General features: G+C 34.0%; 1 protein-coding gene across 1 annotated transcript in view; it reads right to left on the bottom strand.

Moving 5' to 3' along the window:
• Positions 1–7,029: 7,029 nt before the first annotated feature.
• LOC133173097 (fructose-1,6-bisphosphatase 1-like) overlaps positions 7,030–15,384 on the bottom strand; it is a 19,591-nt gene continuing 11,236 nt past the window's right edge. The window contains exons 6-7 of the mRNA XM_061308028.1: positions 9,263–9,379; positions 7,030–7,791 (exon numbers count right to left, since the gene is read on the bottom strand). Coding sequence (XP_061164012.1) covers positions 7,603–7,791; positions 9,263–9,379 — 306 coding nt within the window. The 3' untranslated portion in view covers positions 7,030–7,602. The remainder of the gene's footprint in view (positions 7,792–9,262; positions 9,380–15,384) is intronic.

Genomic DNA, 15,384 nt, shown 5'->3' with positions numbered 1-15,384 from the left:
CCTTCAAAGGAATTTCGGGTTAAAAAGGTAAGCGTGATTTTAGGCTAATTAGAAACATTCTTCACACCGAAGAAAGATCTAACGATCATTTGTTGAACGAAAAAAAAAATATGTTTCAATAATTTTATCTTTTTCATCGCTTTGACGGTTCAGAAGTTCCGAAACCAGTGTCACTGTGACAGAAATATGTAGACAAGATATCGTCTCGCTGTGTGATTCGGTCACGCCATGACCTCTGACCCCCTAATAAGTTCATACAGAATTGAACATATTTTCTCTTCTATAGGTTCATCTAAGAAAAATATTTGCAAATGTAAATAATTCGCATTAACTTACGTTTAATTCGAATTAAACTCTCCGTGTGAACAGGGCATTAATTAAAAAAGTCTCAACATGAAGCTTGAATTTGAAAACCTTTCATGCAACAATTTTCATTTTATACATCTTAATATGATTCAAGGCTTTTGAAGTCTTATGCCCTGTTCACACGGAGAGTTTAATTCGAATTAAACGTAAGTTACTGCGAATTAAATTTGATCCGCGTTCACACGGAGAATTTAATGCGAATTAGTTTAATTCGAATTAGTTTACTGCGCATTAAATTACTTCGCTTTAGCTCCGTGTGAACGCTAAGCGAAGTTAATTCGAATTAAATTTTGACGCATGCGTAAGGGCAGAATTAGGTCACAGGCCACATGTCGATGGTCAAATATAGGTACTTGTGCTATTTTTGAGTAGAAAACAAAGGAATATTATGTTAATCACTAAAATGTGTACAGACACTATGACATTATGTCAAATGTATATCTGCTGTGCACAATATGACGTGATTTGTAAATGACGTCATAATAGCCTTACTGAATGGCTTATTGTAGAAATAAAATTTTAATTCGCATTAGTTTACTTCGCATTAGATGTCGTGTGAACGCAATTTAATTCGCATTAGTTTAATTCGCATCATTTTGCTTCGCATTATTTTACTACGAATTAAACTCTCCGTGTGAACAGGGCATTAGAGAGGGTCTTGAAAAAGTTGACATTTGTTCCTTATAAAAGTAAAAAAATAAATACAGTTTTAGATGATTAGAATTTTATTGAATCTAGCCTTAAATATCAATGCTTTTAGCATGATATGAAATTGGAAGTGATTTGTGATGTCTTGCAATGATATCACAAGCTTTTAAAACTATTTATTACATAATTTTTGGACAAATATAGAAAACCTATATATAATACCAAAAAAGTATTTTAAAAAACATGCAAATTTCTTTAAATGCCTGGATACCTAAAGTTTTTTTAACTTAAAATATATTTGTTGATCAATTTTCAATTAGAAAATGCATAGTTGATGTTTCTATTCCTCTCCTGAATATATTGGAGATTTGATAATTTACCCTTTGTAATATGATAAACTATAATGATTAACTTTGAAGAAATACAGTGGGTAAATATACATCAATTTGTGAATTCAGAGATCTTTTTGTGAGCATTTTCAATTACATAACTGCTGATTTTATGAGGATCGGACTATCTTTTGAAAATTTTCCATTGTTATTTTGTTTTAATACTCGTACATGTATATAAATAAGAATATATTATTATAATTATAATTTTATAATAGAACTACCTATCTGTTCATCATCTATCTGTTCAGTCACGTCTTCCAATCTATTATGTCATTTTTGAAAAACATCGTCACTTCAAGACCCCAAATAAGCCTAGAGGGCTAAATGTTTTATGTCCAATATATAGCGATAGCATTGCTTGTGTCAAAACCATTTTAAGGTTTGAAATAGAGGAAGGCAACACACAGACAACTAAGAATAATTTAATCAAATTACTTTGAATTCAGCAATTATTGCGATGTTTTTTTATTGCGAATAATGCAACGTAAGAATCGCAATTATTAAATCTGGTATTTGAATTTGGTTACAATAGAGATTTGTAATTCATTGCAAGATAGGTCGAACAGGTCAAGATACATTTCAGTGATTATGAGAAATGCCAAAAACACTCAAAACATTCATTCATTTTTTAAAGTTACATAATCTAAAAAGAGACAAATGATAGCCAAAAATTAGAATCGTGTGCCTGCCACTTTAAATATTTAGATTTAATGAAGATTTCCGTTGTTTCTGTACATTTTTCCTAGCCTATGACAACCTTTGTTTCCGATAACAAAAACCGAAATTTCCGATAACATAGTGAACCATTCAACCGTATTTCCGATAACATCCTGAAAGTTAAAAAACGGGAATTTTTAACCTTTAAATACATCTTTGCGAGATTCTGTTGATGTCAAATTGTGGACAATAATTAATGTAAGGTAATTACAAAGATTTTGAAAAAAAGATGCTATATGCAGCAATGCCAATCGGACAAAAACTTGCAAAATATAACAAATTTGACTTTTAAAGTCTTCCCAAGACTTACAAATACTGTAATAAGATATATTGGGGCTTTATTTCGTATCTGTATTCATTCTTGTTCACAAAAATCACAATCAACATTCTCTGTTTTTATTATTACAGTGTTTATTTGCAACAATTTACTAACCTGTCAAAATTTGTTATCCTCCGAATGCCCGATAACAACCGAATAGCCGATAACGCGTTGAGCAGTGTGTAATGTGAAGTCATAGACATCGACGATGGCGCGCAGCACCAGATTGGGGGTAGATGCAAGAAACAATCACCACTTCTCGTTGGAGGGGGGGGGGCCAAGATAAAAAAAAATCGCATTCATTCATGATATAGAAGTGAGAAAATTAAAAAAATAATATTCTGCGAACTTGAAGAGATCTATGATTGTCATGTTTGACCGGTGAATATGAAAATACAATGTTAACATAGTTTCTGTAATTGTGAAATTAAAAATATCGTCAGATTACTAAACAAAATGAAATTAAGAAATTCATTTCTTTATATCCCCATAAAATTTATCTGGGACTTTACAGTGCTAAGATAAATATGGAAACTTTCTTACTGAATCATATGATTTCCAAGAATACCCCGTTTTCAGTTTTCCTAATAATAAATATTTCCAATTATCAATTTTTATTTCTTGACCAAGATCAAGCTCGTATAATGTAAAATGCAATTTGCTAACATTACCTTTTCAATTCGACATCAAGCTGAATAATTTATAAACAAAGTTTTATGACAACCTCCCCCCCCCCCTTCTTTTTTCAACCATATACTAGTATACATATTTGATTTTTACACATTGAGAAAATGACGTGTAGGCTACATCCTTTTTGCCTATATCATATGGAATATACGCCACTGTCTCCACAGAAAAGGGAGAAAGTCCGAAGAGCACTTTATTGCTAGCGCTCTCGAGCGCTAGCAACTACGTTAGTCTATATTTCTGGAATACGCATGCTCGACTTCACGGTCGGGCATTCTGGGAAAACTACTGAAGATAGACTGTACGATGATAATTTCGTTTTATCATAAAAATTGATATGGTCCGAATTCTGAATTTCTTAATTTATTGTCTAACCTATGATTAAAAGTACAAGAAAATTTGGGTCATATAATGCCAAGATCAACTGGTCAAACCTAGCTTTCCTTCAAGCTAACCATGTATACTACCTTCCTAGATAATTCCGGCAAGCTCAGAAACAAACCCAGGAAATCTTTCAGAGTATTCGGAAAGACACGAGAAACGATTGATTCAATGCAGTAGCACTGATATAATTATAATTCTTTAATTTCTCATTTTTCCTTTTTTGACGGAAAAGCCCGAGTAATGATCCGATTGTTATTGCTGGCGCTCTCGAGCTAGCAATAACTCGAGATGTATGCTCGACTTCATGGTAGGACACTCTGGGAATACTACTTGTAGATAAATTGTCAATTTCGTTTTTTAATCTGAAAATGCATATGATCTGAAGTTTCGCGTTTTGTTGTCTAATCACAAATAAACGTTCAAAAGGTAACAGTAAATGCCAAAATTGTACAGATCAATTATAATTTCTAAAATTATAATTTTAAAAAACTAGCTATTTTTAACTATATTCCTGGATCTTTCCGGCAAGCTCGGAATAACAACCTCGGATATATTTTCCGAGCTTGCCAGGAAAGGCCCGAAAGGACTCTGATGCGATTGCTACAAAACAGTACCACACTGGACTGTTTTTAAACTAGCTGTTCATTGGTTCTACTTATCTCTTATTTTTCACTTCAAAATTGAAATTGCAGAAAACTACAGAATGCTTAAAGCACAGTATCCCGAATTTAATCCAACAATAGCCTTTTTATAAATAGTCTGATGAATATTCTGTATTAAACACTGAATAGCTGATACATTCACCATTCTGAATTAAGACACACACACCCCAACACTACCTCCAGTGTACCACTGTGTCTTCCTATTAATAATTAGGGACGACCATTTGATTCTGAAGGGGGGGGGGTGAAAGATTTTGGAAATAAATAATCTGTCCTCAAAAAAGTTGGAAATAAATAACTGTCTTTCCACGACCGGCAAGAAAATAAATAATCTGTCATTGGCTATTACTACTTAACCCCCCCTCCCGGTCCCTCTTTGAACTTTTTTGTATTTGTTTTTGTCAAACTTTTTTTATTAAGAAGAAAATAAATAATCTGTCCTTGATCATCTTGAAAATAAATAATCTGTCCTTGACTGGCGTGAAAATAAATAATCTGACTCGAAAGATTTTGCCAGACCCCCCCCCCCTCCTCAGAATCAAATGATCGTCCCCTTAATCGATTCAGCAAATAAATCCAATAATTCAGATATCTAATTCTGTGGTTTATGATAGCTACAGCGCTAGCTCACCTATCTTTTTAAAAGATAAGCTTGTGATGAGTAAAAATAATCAACCAATTAGGAAAGCAGCAAAGGAGAAGGAGCTGTCTTATTCAGTAATTGGTTATTATGTATATATGGGTTTTCTGTATCCATTTATCTGTCTTTGAATTTGAAATTATATGAAATTGTTTATATTACTCATAAAATTAACAAAAATGATGACTTAGAATGACTTGAAACTAGGGATGTCAAAATATTTATTTTTCTTAGTCGATTATTCGATTGCATTATTCGAACGATAGTCGAATATTCGGAACATTTTCTGAAAATAAAATTTTATTTCAAACTTCACTGGTACATGACGTATTTATAACTCAAAAACCCTTAATCTGTTTAATGCAGCGTAACGTTGGATAGCAAGATTATATGAAATAAATTTAGAAATCTAATATTCCTAAATTCATGATTTCTCCATCAATCGAATTCATAAATTGGTGTGTACATGCAGTTAGTTTTTATTTTAGTTAGCATTCAAAATTTGCTAGCCGATATTTTTTTAAAGCTTATTGTGAAATAAATGGGGGGGGGGGGGTAATCTCACACTATCCAAACGCCAGGTGGCTGTTAAATTGTTAAACAGTTAGTTACTGCTTATTCATTTATTGATGGTTCTGGCTATCAAAATGTCCTTAATTATGAACAATTTAAAATGCAAGCGAATTGTTCTAATAATTATCGAAGCGTCAAAACATGTCACATGTTCCTCGCATTTGAGCAATCTTAAAATAAAAGATAATTGGTACATCGCATAAAATCAAGTACAATTAATTTTTTTTTACAAACAAAGCCCAGATATATGTTGATGGTTGATTTATTAGAAAAACAACACAAGCAGTAACTGGTGGATAATTAATTCTCGCGGTAGTGAAGCATTTATAATTACTGTACTTTCTATACGCACATGGAAAATCAAGTTTTTTTGAAGAGGAAAATTATCTTATCAACTGTCTCCGAGGAAAGACGGTTTCTCAATTTTGAAATGAGAATTCCATATCCTTATCACTCTTTTATTGCATTTTTTTAAAATTATAATATTCGAATGTCGTTTCATTATTCGATCGTCGGTCCATTCGACTGACAGTCGAATAGTCGACTATTCGTTGACATCCCTACTTGAAACTAATTGAGGCAGTTGCTCTATATCAACTAGTCATTTTTTTCCCTAATGAATTCACTGTTGTTGTTTTTTGTCATCAATTGTCGGGTGCAATAAAATGAACACTACTCAAAAAAAATTAAAGCCTTTCTTTTTTTTCTTCTTTATATTCTAAGGCATAGTAAAACGTAAAAAGGGTATTTTTATCACTGTCCCTAACAAAAATAATCAGCTGTATGTCACGTGATTCGGTAATGGAGAAAATGATCCGCTAAAGGAGAAAACATCATTCATCCAAATACAGCGATAATTTTTATTTAATCAGTGGTTGTTGGGAAAATAATATATGATGTTATAAGTCAAGCATGGTACCACCAAACAATGTATTGTGAATTTAACTCGGACTCGGGTACGAACTATCAAAGCAAATTTACTGATTCGTTATCGGCGACCTCAGTGTAGGTAAATATTATTTTTGCATGAATAATTATGTATCTTCAGATTTTTTATTCAATTGTTTTTTTTTGTTTTTTGTTTTTTTTTCGCATCATTAGTCTCCTACTTGTGAAACTGAAGGAGACTAGGCTTTCCCCCTGTCTGTTCCACCTGATTTTCTGCACTTTTCTTCTCAATGCTTGCAGATATCGAGATGATTTTTAGTATGTGAGTGTATCTTGATGAGTTACAAATCAATTGCATTTTGTTCCACTTTGATGATTTTTGATGGAATTATAGCCTTTTTAATTTTTAAGGGGGACAAGAATTTCCATTTGGTTTTCTGCTCATTTTTCCGCTTGCAGATATTGAGATGACTTTTTGTATGCAGGTCTAATTTTGAGTTGTAGATCAAGTTTGCATTTTGTTTCAGTTCAGTGATTTTTAATTACTATAGCACAACCTTTTAATTTTTAAGAGCAACCAGATTTCACTTGCCAGCAGAGAACTAGTACTGCTTATGCAATACTCCTAGAAATGCTTGTTTATTTGAAATTTTTATTAGCATTTCATGAAGAACATGAATTAGTGGGTCTCTTCAGTCCACAGGTTTAATCAAATAAAGATAACAATAATCATGCATAAATATCATATTTATTGCTACAATATTTTAACATTTTCATATCCTACAATTTTTTTTAAATGGCACAATCATATTAAGGAATTCTGTCAAAAATAATGAATAGAGTCACTTTACAATAAAGGGTAGAAAATGAGCTCCAAATAAAAGTATAAACAAAATCCTGGTAACACAAAATATGATTACCTTAAGAAAACAAAAAATTCTCAATTCCTTTCATCCATTTGAATACAGTGTACATACATGCATGTATGAATATGAATGATTAGGTAACAATCCCACATTATTCATGTACTTCAAGTGAAAATAAAGCTTCAAAAGAAGCTAGATTCCATATACCTGTTTTATAACAAGTTTTGCAGTAGATAATAAAATTACAATTGCACTGTATATACATATGCTATACTATCTGTATAAACCTTCAGTATATGACTACAACTTCACTACAAAGCAGATGATTCAATGCAAACAATATATGACATTATGCTTATGAGACCATATTTGTAAAATGCATTTATGAAAATATATCACCAATAATGTTTTGCTGTCAGAACAAATTGTCTTAGACACAGCCAAAGAACATCCCCTCTGTCTATAGACCATGTTTCTTGTATAGGTCAATGACATCCTGTACATCGTCCTTGGAGCCCATGAACACAGGACATCGTTCATGAATTGTCTGTGGAACAATATCCAAAATGTTCTGTGTTCCTGTGACAGCAAGCCCTCCAGCTTGTTCCACAATGAATGCCATGGGGATACTCTCGTACAACATTCTTAGCTGAAAAATAAACCAACATCATGAATGCTTCTGTACAACAATACTAAGATAATGCAGAACTAAAGGTTCTGTGAGGGCGCTCATGAAAATGATCTCCATCATGAATTTTTTGAATTGTTGAACCCAATGTTTATCTCTTGCAAAATTATGAACCAGACACAAATTTTACACTTTTTTTCCAAGTAACCTTCAACTAAACATTGGGTCAAGGCCATGACACACCCTCAGGTCATAAGCAATCTTTGTGTCTACCAGGAACTTCCTACATTTCTTCATTTCAGGATATAACTGTTAATGAATTTTTTTTGCAAGTGACCTTTAACTTTTGCAAATGACCTTGGGTCAAGGTCATTACACCCCTTAGGCTTCAAGTTTTCTTTGAGTTAAGCATGTTTCAATGTTTTTATTTGGCCAGTACAGGATTTATATATTTATCTGAAAGTGACCTTAAAATGTGCTAATAAACAAGATCTTTACCCCTCAGACTTTAAAGTTTTCTTTGTGTGAAGTATGAACATCTTATGTTTATTTATTAGAGGAACCTTGAACTACCCAAACTGACCGAGGTAAAAGTAAACACTTCAAATGAATCTCCATTAAAAAGTTATGGTTCGGACACAAATTATGCTTTTTCTGCCTCAAATTCACCCAAATGACCTTAGGTCAAGGTCAAGACACATCCATGGGACAAAAGCAATCTTTTTGTCAACTATGAGCCTCCAATATTCCTACATTACAAATTTAAGGTCTGGACAAGATTGCAGACAGATGGACAGATAGACAAAAAGATTCCTATTTACCCCAAACTTTCATCTGCAAAACATGTCAGTATATACACTGACACTCAATAGGAATGCATTAAGCAGTTAACTATTTAAAACTATATAAATATTTTTATCTAATGATATTCACAACACAGATTTTAACAGTAAGAGATAAGTTGCAAAGATTTAAAATGCTCGACATTTCATTAAAAAGTTGAACATTATCATGTAACTTTAGAAAGAAAGAGGAAACTGTTCATAATCCCCACCCCTTCCCTTCTATTTAATAACAATTGCATATCAGTTGCAGGTTGAATTCCATGATGCATTGAAATTATCATCTTTTGATCTGAAAAAGAAATATTCTGCCAGTTAAAGAGTTTGGTTTTCAGATACTGTATTTTAATTCCTTGATGTTGGTGCAGTGTAGTAGCCCCTAGTCTTCTGGTCCTGTCACTAGTCTAATGAGAATATACCCCTGTAGAGATATGATATAGTGCATCTCTCCACCAGCAACACCTTTTATACTTCATTTTGAGACTTTTCTGCTATATGTAGTTGCAATGTGTGCCCCCCCCCCCCATTCATTTTTGGTAGGCCTCAATATAAATAATAGTGAAGAGTACACATATATTTCCACTATCAATATAAATAAAACAGTAATTGGCATCACAAAAGGAAATGAAATGAATATTTTTTTTTCAAACCTTTCCCTTGGGTGCTTCTGAAGTTGCAGGATACATAAATATTCCCCCATAGACAAGGGTTCTGTGAACATCTGCTACCATTGATCCAATGTACCTTGCTCCATATGGTTTCCCTGTCTACAATATTGGAGAGAAAAGAAATGAATCAATTTACATGCTTATCTGTGAAATAATGCAAAGTTTGTGTATTTTTAGCTCACCTGAGCCAAAGGCTCTAGAGAGCTTTTCTGATCGGTGTCAGGCCTCCATCGTCTGTCTGTCTGTCTATCTGTTGTGTGTTTGTAAACTTTTCAATTTCAACCTGTTCTCCTGATCCACTGCACTAATTTCAACCAAACTTTCCACAAAGTATCTCTGGTGGAGGAGGGATTTAGACTTGTGCAAACAAGAGGCCACTCCCTTTTTTAAAAAGAGATAAATGAGGAATACTGAACATTACATAAAGTGCACTCCTATGGCACATGAAAGGATTGCCAAATATTAATTGTTTAATATCCATTATAGAGATGAATGTGCATGGAAGAAAATCATGTCAACCTTAGTACAAAGATCTCAATGATTTTTTGCTCTTCTAAGCCAAAGGCTCAAAGAGCTAATGCTATGGCCATTTGTGCGGTGTGTGTAAACTTTTTTGGAAAATGGGCCATATCTCAAGAACCCCTTAGTCAATTTTTTTTTCAAATTTGTCACAGAGTATCCTTGGCCCAAGGGCTTTCATTGATACTAAAACTAGGGATGTGTCCCTTAAACAAGGGGAGATAATTAGGGAAATAAAAACAAAAGTAGTGATTGCTAAAAAATCTTCTTCTCAAGAACCACTGGGCAGTTTATCACCGAACTCATATACAAGGATATGTTGTAAATTAAAATTTGTAATTTTGGCAAAGTTTCAAGGTCACTTCAAAGTTGACCGAAATTTATGTTTTGTTTAATCTTTTATATTTTGCCCACTATAAGGCCAAGGATCATCAAATCTTGTTAGTTGATGCATCTTCGGATCTCATATCATGTTGACTCAAAAGTAGGTCACGGTGACCTACTTTTTGAATTTTGCAGGTATTCATTTTCATTTTGATGCATAACTTGGATACTTTGAAGCCTATGATCATCAAAACTTGTCAGTTTATGCATCATGGGACCTTGAAGTGTGTCAACCAAATAAGTAGGTCACCATGACCTACTTTCTAAATTTTATGGCTTTTCATTTTCTAAACATTAAAGGTCATTATTTCTGATACTAAGAGGTTTAGAATCATCAAACATTGTAAGTTGATGCACTTATGGGTATTAAAACAGATATATCAAAAAGAAGGTCACAGTTACCTACTTTTGGAATTTTACAGGTATTCATTTTCAAATTACTTAAGGGGCATATTTTGGACACTTTGGAGCATAGGATCATCAAACTTAGTCAGTTGATGTATCTTGGGTCCTCAAAGTGTGTCAATCAAAAAGTAGGTCACTGTGACCTTTTTTTTGGAATTTGATGGCTTTTTCAGTTACTAATTGGCTTAGAATCATCAAACTTTGTCAGTTGATGCATCTTGAATCCTCGGAGTGTATCAACCAAAAAGTAGGTCACTTGACCTACTTTTGCAACTTCATGGCTAAATCTAAATATTTCAGATACTAATTGGCTTGGAATTTCAAACTTTGTTAATTGTTGCCATGCTGACCTACTTTTGGAATTTCAAGGCTTTATCCTTATATATAGGTTACCAAGAGCCTCTTGGCAAGAGGCTTAAAACAGATGAGATTAAAGGTTGTACAATTTTTAGAAGAGCGATTCTAGGCCCTTGGGCCTCTTGTTCTATTCATAATGCTGGATGTGCATCTGCTCTTACTAGTTATTATTTAGAATAAAAAGTACACAGTGGTGGATTTAAAGGGGGGGGGGGGCACCCAGCGTGCCCCCTGAAATTGTCAAAGTTAGCGTAAATCATAGTTTTGTCGAGAAAATGTAAAAATGTCTACTCAGTAGATCTCATTTTTACACTACAAAATGTCTAGAATCCAGGAGCTTCTGGGGGCTTCGCCCCATGGGCCCCCACCAGGGCTTCGCCTGGACCCACTGGGGGTCTCAAGGTGCCCCCCAAAACCCTGCCTACTTTTTGGATGAGCAAATGCCCAATCAGCAGCTTGTTCAGTGTGTTTTTTATGAATGATGGACAATACCACAGACTAATAAAACAACAAAATACAAAAGATTATTATTATTACACTGTGTACCTAATACATTGCAAAAATCTGTTATCTTAGTGAGACAAGACACTCTACAAATTACTAACTGAGAATTAAAAATATTATATCATATATTATCAAATTAATTCTGATAACCTTATACTAAATAAATTTTGAAGTCTTTTATCAAATAAATTTTGTTGCCCGCATGGTGCAGTGGTTAGAGCGTCTGCTCTAGAGTCGCGAAGTTAGGAGTTGATCCTTTCGTCGCGAGTTCGAATCCCACTGTGGGATGTGGAGACCGGTCCTTCGGATGAGACCGTATAAACCGAGGCCCCGTGTCGCAGTAGGTGCTGGCACAAAAAAGACCCCTCACTGCTCAATGGCCGTAAGTGCCGAGTATAGGACAAAAATTTGCAGCTCTCCGCCGGCAAGTGGTGGCGTCTCTGTATGAGTGAAAAATTCTGGAGAGGGACGTTAAACAACATACAATCAATCAATCAAATAAATTTTGAAATTAAAGGATAGCCATCAAGGACAATTTTAATTTGACAAATGCTTTCAATTACAGTCAAGATAATCCTGATAGATAGCTCTTGCTTGATCAGAGATGCTCCAACAGATATGATTAAGACAGTCTTCTTACATTAACCTCATTAATTTTAAATCTTGAACTTGACAGATGTAATTTGGTTCTTATCAAAATGCTCTTTGCATGTTTCTCCCAAGGGACAAGTGGAACTTCTCTTGTTAGTGTTAAAAACAAAACAAATATTATATTTGCTATAAAAAAAACTCATGTACAGTACATCATAAGAAAAGGCTCAAGGGCCTTAACAGTCACCTGTGTATAACACAACCCTGAGCAGAGAAGAATTTCAAAGAATTAATTGAATTTTCACTATACAAATGTATAATCAATTTATCCCCACCCTTACACCAGGACCCCTGACACATTTTTGAAAGAGGTGCCCATGCTCATCACACACTTAGTTCATTTGCCAATTACCCAGGAACAGAGAAGAAGATTTTCAAAGAATTAATACATTTTCACAGTATAATCAATAGAGTCCTGCCCTAACAACAGAACCCATGACACATAGGCCATTAAATTAACAATTTTGGACTTAGTTTATCTGCTTATTACCTGGGCAGGGGTCTAGAATTACGCTTTCCCTTTGCCCGGAGCAAGTGAAATTCATCTCGGGAAAGATAGTTTTCATGATAAACTTACCCGAAAGGGAAAGTAATAAATTTCAGGCTGAGCCAGCAAAACTTTTCGAGTTTATTAAAAGAAATCAATAACAATAAACATCCAATTACATTGTATTAGAATCTGCACAAGTCTGCTACATTTCGTTTATTTAATCTCCAATACTTATCATAGGAAGTCCAATTACTTGTATAATATAGGAACCAATCTGGAAAGATCTCAAAATTACGGAATGGCTTTTAAAACAGAAATGATGTTTTGAAAACAATGTTTTGTCAAAATGTGATTAAATCAATAGATATTTTAACAAAATAACAAACAAGTACATAATAATTGCTTTTAGATGGTGTATACATTAAAACCACACAATAAAAAAAATAACAAAATAGAGTTGTTTACATTTTTCTAAATTTTTGTTTTCGAGTTCTGTTTTAAGTTAATGATATGTTTTCAAATAAATAAACCAGTAAAATTAAATGATTTTCTGATATGTTTTCAGAAAAAAAAAATCAGTAAAACTAGATTATTTTCTCTATCTTTTTGGGGGCAAGTGAATTTTGAATCTGGGCAAGTGGATTCCCAGTCATTACTTGCCCATGGGCAAGTGAATTTAAAAAAAAATTCTAGACCCCTGCTGGGAGCAGAGAAGATTTTCAAAGAAATAATACATTTCCACAATATAATGAATAAAGCCCCATCCAAACAACAGAACCCCTGACCCAGGGGCCATGTATTTCACAATTATGAAAAGAGGCACCCTTGCTCATCATAAAAATCCACTTTGTTTGTCTGAGTTGAATGTGTGCAACTGTTGCCGAGTTTGAGTTGAATGTGTGCAACTGTTGCCGAGATAATGAATGAAAAGTCAATGATGACGGAATGAGGGAACAGGGTAATACTATATGCCCCTGGCAATTTTATGGCGGAGGCATAACTAGATGTGTTGTAATGCCACGAATGCCTCCCACAGGCAGCCAAAATTTCAAATGCCATATTTAGTTTTAAATTTGTTTGCACAAAATTTTTTTTCCAAGTTCAAGGGGCATAACTTAAATAAAAACTATACAATGTTAACCTTACAAAGGTGGCTCTATACATTGGTGCTTATACATTTTAAGACACTGCGTCACAAGACGGCAGTATAAATGTTTTGTAAAATTGTTTGTATAGATTGATTTGGTCAATTATTATCATAGCCAAGTGGTTAAAGTATCGGACTTGTGAACCGCTAATCCCAAGTTCAAATCTTGCTTCGGTTTTTATTCATATTTTGAACAGAAAGTCAATGACGAAATGACAGAATGATGGAACAGGTTAACACTATATGCCCCAACCATTTTATGGCAGGGGAATAAATATGTGATCGGGACTTCCAAATCACTTCTATATATCCATGTTATTTGCATTTTTCATCAAGAAATTTCTATTGATAATGCAATGTTCACTGAATAACATCACATATTACTTATCTTTGCAACGCTACCACCCTCTCAGTGTTTCTCTATCAATTTTTTAAAAAATTTTTGATTTTTTTTAATTGTTTCCAAAGATTTCCATTGAAACCTACATTTTAATCTTTCTAACAATGTATGGTATATATTCCTATCTGCAATTATATGTTGAAATTTCCTCAGTTTGGGACCTTGAAACAAATTGTGCTCTCAGTGACAGCAATTGCATTCATGGACATCTGAATGCAACTGCTGGGTACAAATTCATAGAAGAGTGATAGGACATATACAAATATATAAATATGCAGCATCTTCATACGTGTGCAATCAAGTTTGTTCAAATTATGTGCTTGGGGTAAGGTAAGCCACGACTGGGTGTCAATGTTTTACATGTAGCATAAAACTTGCAGATATCTTGATTTCTGTGGCTAGGGTTGGGACTCAACATTTCCTATATATCGTCAAAAAAAATCCATTTTGCTTTTACTTTAAGCAGCAGGTTCGCAATTAGTCAAATAGTTGAGCATCCCTACTTAGGGTTAGTGCAGAGGCATATGCTATTGCAGTCTGTTATGCAAGGACTGGCCCATATAATTTGAGAACTAATTAAATACTAAATTATACTGACATTCAAACAAGAGGCCCATGGGCCACAATGCTCACCTGAGTCAATATGGCCCTGCTGTTCTTCGTCAGCAGATTTCTTCTCCTATATATTTATATGTAAAATTTTGATCGCCTGTTCTAGGCATACCCTTAGCCTACCCCCAGGTGCCATGTTTTGAATGAAATTGAATCTAAAGTTTCTGAGGATGCTTCTATATTCAAATAACTAATCATAGCTTTGCTGTTCTTGAAAACAGAATTTTAAAGATGTCTGCAATCCTACCCTGGGGGAGGGGGGGTCATGATTTGAACAAACTTGAATCTACACTACCTGAGGATGCTTCTGTATCAATATGACTAATCATGTTTTTTTTGTTCTTGAGAAGATTTTTAAAGATATTTCCTATATATGTTCTTTTGTAAAACTTTGATCACCCAATATGGCCCCACCCTACTACTGGAGGATGCCTTGAACAAACCTGAATCAACATTACTTGGGGATGCTTCCATATCAATAGGACTAATCATGGCTTTCCTGTTCCTGAAAAGATTTTTAAAGAATTTTCCTATATATTCCTATGTAAAACTTTGATCCCCCATTGTGGCTCCAGCCTACCCAAGGAGTCATGATTTGAACAAACTTGAATCTACACTACCTGAGGATGATTCCA

The sequence above is a fragment of the Saccostrea echinata genome, unplaced genomic scaffold, assembly GCF_033153115.1.
Source record: "Saccostrea echinata isolate AGI-Se365-2 ecotype Australia unplaced genomic scaffold, CSIRO_AGI_Sech_v1 ptg000002l, whole genome shotgun sequence".
Classification (NCBI taxonomy): domain Eukaryota; kingdom Metazoa; phylum Mollusca; class Bivalvia; order Ostreida; family Ostreidae; genus Saccostrea; species Saccostrea echinata.
This window is presented reverse-complemented; position numbering and strand designations above follow the sequence as displayed.